Source organism: Lipotes vexillifer, unplaced genomic scaffold (genome assembly GCF_000442215.2).
Source record: "Lipotes vexillifer unplaced genomic scaffold, Lipotes_vexillifer_v1.1 scaffold236, whole genome shotgun sequence".
In the NCBI taxonomy this organism is placed as follows: Eukaryota; Metazoa; Chordata; class Mammalia; order Artiodactyla; family Lipotidae; genus Lipotes; species Lipotes vexillifer.
Genome location: NW_006773295.1, coordinates 1,029,012 through 1,037,627, shown reverse-complemented (window position 1 = coordinate 1,037,627; position 8,616 = coordinate 1,029,012). Strand labels below are relative to the sequence as shown.

The 8,616-nt window shown below is 48.9% G+C and overlaps 1 protein-coding gene across 1 annotated transcript in view; it reads left to right on the top strand.

The window, feature by feature from the left end:
- Positions 1–1,042: 1,042 nt before the first annotated feature.
- The window catches only part of OASL (2'-5'-oligoadenylate synthetase like), a 21,005-nt gene continuing 13,431 nt past the window's right edge, over positions 1,043–8,616 (top strand). Inside the window, exons 1-3 of the mRNA XM_007448205.1 lie at positions 1,043–1,240; positions 6,571–6,853; positions 8,276–8,451. Of these exons, the coding sequence (XP_007448267.1) occupies positions 1,043–1,240; positions 6,571–6,853; positions 8,276–8,451 (657 nt within the window). The remainder of the gene's footprint in view (positions 1,241–6,570; positions 6,854–8,275; positions 8,452–8,616) is intronic.

Sequence of the window (8,616 nt, the reverse complement as noted above, 5' to 3'; positions counted from 1 at the left end):
GTCCAGGCACAGCTCTCACCTCTCTCCTCCCTGCCCTCCAAGCCAATGTGGACCTGACAGCCGAGTCCTGGCACATACCAGGATGATTCACACTTCTCAGCCTTATCCTGTCTTATGTCCTCTGTCTCCTGGCCGCCTTCCCAGTCTTTTAAGACTCATCTCAAGCAGGTGTTCACTGACACCACAGGTAACCCCAAAGAAACTCTTCTGCCTGAATTTCCACCAGGTTTCTGTGCCCTCTTTTCTCCTAGTACACAGGACACTGGACTCTCTGTGTCTCCTCTGTCTCCCCCACTGCTCTGGGAGCCCCTGGGGCAGGAACCAGTCTTACATTGTCTTCTTAGCACAATGTCTGACACCCAGCCAGCACTCACTAGATGTACAGTGAAGGAATAACAATACTTGCATTTACTTAATGTTTTCTCTGCTAAATGTTCTCACGCTTTATCCACACAACCTATGGGGTAGGTATTATTCTTAAACCCATTTTAAGGATTATTTATGTGAGGGTCAGAGAGGTTAAGAGTCTGGCAAAGGGCAGACTGGAATTCCAGAGTTCGTTCTGCGGAACCCTGGAATTCCCACTGTTCAGCCCAACCTCGAGTGAGTCACTGCTCTTACTGAGCCTGTTTCGGGTGACAAGGTTGTGGGGATGGGATTGGTGGATACCATCCAACTCCCATCTCCTGCGGGAGTTGCCTTTCCCAGGGCCATCCTCAAGCCAGTTTCAGTTTCCAAGTTGTAAAAGGGAAACTAAGAGGTGAGAAACGAAACCTACAGCAGAAAGGGTGACTAAAAGCCCCGCCTGTTAAGGTGGTTTCACCCAGTGTCCCTCAGTACCCCAGCTGCAGTGAACAGCCTCCAGGAAGAGGATCCCCTGGTCAGCCAGACACCCCTTGTTTCCTCTCCACTCTGGTCCTTTATTCCACAGGGTGCTGGAGGTCAGCTGAGGAGGAGTCCCCTTAAAGAAGAGTGTGTGTGCCAGGAGCTGGGTAGGTGTGTGGGTATATATCTAGCCACCAGTGGTACTCTCAAGACAGAGATGGCAGTGCCCCCGGAGCTGTTTGTCACCCCAGCTTCCAGGCTGGACTCCTTCGTGGCTCACTGCCTGCATCCCAGCCAGAAGTGGAAAAAAGAGGTGCTGGAGACTGTGCAGACCGTGGAACAGTTCCTGAGGGAGCAGAGCTTCCAGGGGGAGCATGGCCTGGACCAGGAATTGGGGGTGCTGAAGGTGGTCAAGGTGAGACTGGTTCCCTCCATCCCCAGGCCAGGGCTGGGAAAAATGCTGCTTGTGGGTCTACATCCCTGAGGATGCTAGGACCTCTTGCCTCATTATCTCTAGCCCATGCTACTGACATCTAAAGAAACTCCATCCCAATGCACTGCTGCCTTAAGCAGAGCAAGTCCAGTAAGGAAGCTAATAATAATAGTGTACTTTTTGGGATGCACTAGCCTAACCCCTTAACATGTATTATGTCTAATTTGTGTACCCTGTGAGGTATGTACTATTCTTTTCCCATTTTACAGATGAGCAGAATGGAAACTCAGTGATTTAAGATCCATAATGACCAAATGCAATGCAAGGTCTCTGATTGGATCTTGTTGTGAATGGACCATCTGTAAAATATAATTTGGGAACAATTGGGGAAATTTCAATATGGCCAGAATGTTAAATAATATATATAAGGGAATTGTTTTTTTAAATATTTATTTATTTAATTTATTTATTTTCTTGGCTGCGTCAGGTCTTAGTTGTGGCAATGCGGGATATTTTGTTGCAGCGTGCGGGCTCGGGCTTCTCTCTAATTGTGGCGTGCGGGTTTTCTCTTTGTAGTTGTGGTACGTGGGCTCCAGGGTGTGTGGGCTTTGTAGTTTGTGGCACACGGGCTCTCTAGTTGAGGCGTGGGAGCTCAGTAGTTGTGGCACGCGGGCTTAGTTGCCCTGCAGCATGAAGGATCTTCGTTCCCTGACCAGGGATCGAACCTGAGTCCCCTGCATTGGAAAGTGGATTCTTTACCACTGGACCACCAGGGAAGTCCCAGGGAACTGTTTTTTTTTTGAGGCGAAATAGTTTTGTGGTTATGGGGGAAAATGTTCTCCTTTGTTGGACACAAATGCTAAAGTATTTAGGGACAATGGTCCTTAGCGTCTGTAATTTACTTTAAAGTGGCTTAGTTGAAGCAAATATGGCAGAGTTTAGACTTGTTGAATCTGGGTGGATGTATAAGTGTTCATTGTATGCTCTTTCTGTTTTTCTGTTTAAAGTTTTTGATAATGGAAATTTTTTTTAATGGAAGCTCAGAGAGGTGAGGTCACTTGCCCAAGGTCACACAGCTAGTAGTGAAGCTGGGATTTCAACCAGGATCTATCTTACTCCACTCCAGGCTGCCCTCACTGAGCTTTTTTCCCCCAAGCCCTTCCTGCAGCTGCATCATGTCACCTCCTGTCCTAGCTAGGATAATAATGCAAGAAGGTCAAAACTAGAAAGGTGTGATGAGGAAAACAACTTTTGAGGAAAACGATTTTGTTTTTCTGAGTGGCTGCCTAGGCATTTTACAGTATGGTGACCCTACTAACACCAAATGTTCAGAGTCTGGACTTTTAGATAGGTTTAGGGTATCCCCACAGGTTCCTGCTTTGCCTTCCCCGGTGGAACCTTTTAATATAACCACTGAGTGGGCTGCCCTGGTGGTCCAGTGGTTAAGACTCTGAGCTTCCACTGCAGCGGGCACGGGTTCGATCCCTGGTCAGGGAAGTTCTGCATGCCGCACTGTGTGGCCAAAAAACATAAATAAATAATTTTTTTTTAAATGTAGAGCTAAGAGGGTTAAAAAAAATTTTTTTTTAATGTAAATTGATACAGCCACTATGGAGAACAGTATGGAGGTTCCTTAAAAAACTACAGATAGAATTACCATACAACCCAGCAATCCCACTACTGGGCATATACCCTGAGAAAACCATAATTCAAAAAGAGTCATGTACCAAAATGTTCATTGCAGCTCTATTTACAATAGCCAGGAGAGGGAAACAACCTAAGTGTCCATCATCGGATGAATGGATAAAGAAGATGTGGCACATATATACAATGGAATATTACTCAGCCATAAAAAGAAACGAAATTGAGTTATTTGTAGCGAGGTGGATGGACCTAGAGTCTGTCATACAGAGTGAAGTAAGTCAGAAAGAGAAAGATAAATACCGTATGCTAACACATATATATGGAATTTAAGAAAAAAAATGTCATGAAGAACTTATGGGTAAGACAGGAATAAAGACACAGACCTACTAGAGAATGGACTTGAGGATATGGGGAGGGGGAAGGGTAAGCTGTGACAGAGCGAGAGAGTGGCATGGACATATATACACTACCAAACGTAAAATAGATAGCTAGTGGGAAGCAGCCGCATAGCACAGGGAGATCAGCTCGGTGGTTTGTGACCACCTAGAGGGGTGGGATAGGGAGGGTGGGAGGGAGGGAGACGCAAGAGGGAAGACATATGGGAACATATGTATATGTATAACTGATTCACTTTGTTATAAAGCAGAAACACACGATTGTAAAGCAATTATACTCCAATAAAGGTGTTAAAAAAAAATAACCACTTAGAGTTAAGCCTGTGAAAAGTTAGTAACCTCTGCCCCAATCACCTTGTAAGTACTAGGTGCTTGCTACTCTGCTCTATCTTCTGCTGGCTTGTGACCTGGGGTGGAAGACTGCCCTTCCCCCTGCTCACTGTGTCCCCTTGCTTCTGGGATCTGTAAGTAAAAAATTATTAAAAAAAAATTTTTAAATTAATTTTTGTTGGAGTATAGCTGCTTTACAATGTTGTGTTAGTCTCTGCTGTACAGCAAAATGAATCAGTTATACGTATACATATATCCCCTCCTTTTTAGATTTCTTTCTCATTTTGGTCACCGCAGAGCATTGAGTAGAGTTCCCTGTGCTATACAGTAGGTTCTCATTAGTTATCTGTTTTGAAAGTAATAAATCTTATGACTCTACTCCCTTTGTATGGGTGTATTGAAACTGCACCTTTCTCATTAGTTATCTCTCTTTTTTTTTTTTTTTTTTGCGGTATGCGGGCCTCTCGCTGTTGCGGCCTCTCCTGTTGTGGAGCACAGGCTCCGGACGCGCAGGCTCAGCGGCCATGGCTCATGGGCCCAGCAGCTCCGACGCATGTGGGATCTTCCCGGACCGGGGCACGAACCTGTGTGCCCTGCATCGGCAGGTGGGCTCTCAACCACTGCGCCACCAGGGAAGCCCAGTTATCTATTTTTGAAAGTAATAAATCTTATGACTCTACTCCCTTTGTATGGGTGTATTGAAACTGCACCTTTCCTCCAAATGACCCCATGGGTTTCATTTCCCCACAGAGGGAGTTTGGATGCTGAGGGAGCTACCTGCCCACACTGTGTGGGCGGCTTGTGCCCCCTGGCCAACAAGAAATTAACACTTTATTTGGGCTTTAAACCCTCCCCCGACCCCTGAAAATCTGGTAAACTGTGCTGGTCCACACAAGTGAATGCTTGTCCTTGGATTTGAATAGGTTTGGACTGAAGCAAGTCATGAAGCCTGTTCCAGAACGCTCTTCCCTCTCTGCCTGTATCTTACCACTGGAAAAGGCGGGACGGGCAGCACAGGCACAGCCTTCAGCGGGATGTGCTCTTCATCTGCACCCAGAGGGCCATTCCCAACCCTCTCACATAGGGCAGAAACGCTGAGTCCGAACGCAGGTGGAGAAAGAAAATGGGAAAGGAAGAGGAGACAAAAGATGGTGGACTCCTGCACAGAAGCAGGGCCTGCCACATAGACTTGGGTCACAGGGAAGAGAGAGGTAGAACTACCACACCTGGTGTTCTGACTCTATCTGACTGTGACTATCACTCCTGGCTGTGAGTCCATGGCAAGTTGATTAACCCCCAACTGCCTTCCTTTTCTCATGTGTACAATGAGGATAATTATACTAGTCCCCCCACCTCAATTAATGGGAGTGAGGATTAAAAGACATTGTGTGTATAAAGGGCTTTCAGTGGTGCCAGACACAGCGAGGGCTCAACTGGCGGCAGCTGGGTCATCATCAATGTTCCTTGACTCCACCCACCACCAGAGGTAGCCGACCTGAGGTCTGAGGCATCCCTGGCAATTCCACCTCCCGACTTGTAGTGAGAAAGAGAGAAGGCCAGAGAGTTGGGGGACTTTGTATACTGGAGGCCACAGCGCTGGAGAGCAAGTTTAGGATCTCAGAACATCAAAAAGACCCTTTCAAAATCATCCAGCTCAGGCTCCTTCAATTCAGATGGGGAAGCTGAACTCCAGGCAGCAGAAGAGATGATCTAAGTCAAGTAGAGCAGGAGAAGGAAGAGAGATATATTGCTGACTTCCTGTGTGCCAGGCACCACGGCAAGCCCTTGGCACACATTGTCTTGTCGAATCCTCCCAATCAGCCAGTGACTCATGTGCCGTCATTACTCTGAGGTTCCAGGTGGGCAGCGTTCAGAGGATGATGCAACTGAGAATCAGGGGCGCGAGGCGAGGTCAAGGTCAGGCGGCCCCGTTCCCCAGTCTGCGGTTCTCATCCACCAGGCAATCCTGTGCCCCCATTTTTATTTTTATTTTATTTTTTAGATATTTATTTCTTCATTTATTTATTTATTTAGGCTGTGCCAGGTCTGAGTTGCCGCAGGCGGGATCTTAGTTGCGGCATGAAGACTTCTTAGCTGCGGCATGCACGCAGGATCTAGTTCCCCAGCCAGGGATCAAACCTGGGCACCCTGCATTGGTGGGGGGCAGAGTTTTACCCACTGGACCACCAGGGAAGTCCCTGTGCCCCCCTTTTTAATGTCATGAAATTATTCAGACATCCACTCCCCCCAGAATCCTCCAACCACCACCCTGTGGAGGATGACTGTTCCCTTGGAGTGGGGATCACTCTGCAGATAAGGCTGAGTCTTGGAAGCGAGGCAGTGGAGTAAATAAGAAGCGTGGGCTGTGGAGTCTGGCTGCCTGGTTGGAAGCACCCACTGTGTGACTCTGAACGAGAGGCTTGCCTCTCGACATCCCCGCTTTCTCTCCTGTAAAGAAGGGATGTTAATACTCCCCACCCAGACTTCCCTGGTGGCACAGCGGTTAAGAATCTGCCTGCCAATGCAGGTGACACGGGTTCGAGCTCTGGTCAGGGAAGATCCCACATGCTGCGGAGCAACTAAGCCCGTGCGCCACAGCTACTGAGCCTGCGCTCTAGAGGCACTGAGCCACAACTACTGAGCCTGCGTGCCACAACTACTGAAACCAGCACACCTAGAGCCCGTGCTCCGCAACAAGAGAAGCCACCGCAATGAGAAGCCCGTGCACCGCAATGAAGAGTAGCCCCTGCTCACCACAACTAGAGAAAGCCCATGCACGCAGCAAAGAAGACCCAATGCAGACCAAAATAAATAAATAATTTTTTAAAAAGGGAATACTCCCCACCCATCCCTCAGGGCGGTGGTGATCATCCGTGGAAAGAGCCTCAGGAATTGCCTGGTCCAGGCAGTGGCCTCGGGGTGATGGGACTTTGTGTTCTGCAGGTGGGCTCCTTCGGGAACGGCACAGTGCTCAGGGACAGCTCAGAGGTGGAGCTGGTGATGCTCCTGAGTGGTTTCCACAGCTTCCAGGAGGAGGCCAGGCACCACGACGACGTTCTGAGCCTGCTATGTGAAAAGCTCAGGTATTGCCAGGACCTCCTGAGCCTCAAGCTCCAGGACCTGAGGCTGGTCCAGGGAGTCTTCTCTGCTGTCACCTTCACCATCCAGTCCTGGGAGACTGCGGAGCCCATCACTGTCACCATCGTGCCGGCCTACAGGGTCCTGGGTAAGCAGAAGCCCACCAGACTCACACGACCACCCTCCCGGGGGACCCGCAGCTTCCTCACCTCTCCTTCCTGGCCACGTGCAGACACCTGTATTCACCCATTCAACCCATGTCCTGTGCTGGGTGCTGGGTGACCACAGTGCCTGGGACTGACTCAACTCTGGCTGTCCTGTGGCTCAACTTAGGAAACAGATTTATCAAAGAATCACGCAGATAAATATATGATTGGAGAGGAAGTGAGAGCCATGGAGGGGAAGGAGTAAGAGCAACCCTGGGAGCTTCTGAAACATTTACCCCGGGGGCGGGGGCCTGTCATTGTCTGTGCTTTCCTGGAAGCAGAGCCTGAGACAGGAATGTGAGGATAAGCAGTCCCAGGAGATGCTGGTGGGGAAGCAGGGGAGTGAGATGGAAGCGGGGGAGCACGACAAGGTGCAGGTTGAACTAGTCACCGTGCTGAGCAGCTGGGCTTGTGCCCTTCAGAGCTCTGGGAAAAGTGCCGAGCACGTCTCCCAAGTGGGTTGTTGAGTGTTTCAGCCACCAGCTTCCGCTTCCATCAGCCATTGGCTGAGGGCTGCTTCCCAGGAGCACCGATGGCACTAGTAACGGTATCAGCTACAAGCTCAGATGATTCAGCTTTCATCTGGTGCACCGGCTCCTCTTAACTTGAGTGGCTGCTGGGAGTTGCTCCATGGAGAAAGTGTCAGAATTGGGATCCCATCTGAGCCAGAAAGAGACAGTGGGAGGCATTAGTGTTAGTGATGTATGCCCCACCCTTCAGCAAACGTGCTCTCTGAGCCCAGCTTTCTTATATGGAATTAGTCCTTCCCTATAGTGATGGAAGCTTCATATAAATCGCTGAGAGATCCAAAACAGACATTAAGGGAAACTGAGGGTGTTGGGCACATCAAGAGAGGACCATAGTCCTTGAGTAGCCTGAGGAATAGAAAACCCACTTTAAAAAAATGTATTTTATTGAAGTCTAGTTGATTTACAATGTTGTGTTAATTTCTGCTGTACAGCAAAGTGAGTCAGTTATCCATATGTACACCATTAGGTTTTATCACAGCATACTGAATCTAGTTCCCTGTGCTGTACAGTTAGGATCTTGTTGTTTCTCCATCCTATGTATAATAGTTTGCATCTGCTGATCCCAAACTCCCAATCCATCCCTCCCCCACCCGCCCTCCCCCTTTGGTAACCATAAGTCTGTTCTCTATGCCTGTGAGTCTGTTTCTGGAAAACTCACTTTTGATTCTCCAGAAGGACAATCAAGAAGGCAAACTGTTAGTCTCGTAAGCTATGTGGTCCCAGGTCTCCCTGGAGAGATACTCCAATAATTACCAGTCTCTCCCCCATGGAGTAGTCAGCAACCTGGGGCTTCCTGAGCCCTCACTCTCTCCCCTTCGCCTCCTCTCTCTTCAGGGCCTTCTGTTCCCAACTCTCATCCCTCCCCAGAGGTCTATGTGAGTCTGATTAAGGCCTGCGGTTCCCCTGGACATTTCTCCGCATCCTTCAGCGAGCTGCAGAGAAACTTCGTGAAACACCGGCCCGCCAAGCTGAAGAGCCTCCTGCGGCTGGTTAAACACTGGTACCTGGAGGTGAGGAGGCTGCCAGGCTGGGGGCAGGAGCGGAAGATGGAGGAGGGAGGGGAAGAAAAAGGAACAATATCTGTCATCTCGGAAAACTGCACCAAGAGGCAATGGAGGTGGGGTGCGAGAGAAGGCTCACCTTTTTTTTTTTTTTTTTTTTTTTTTTGGGGCCCG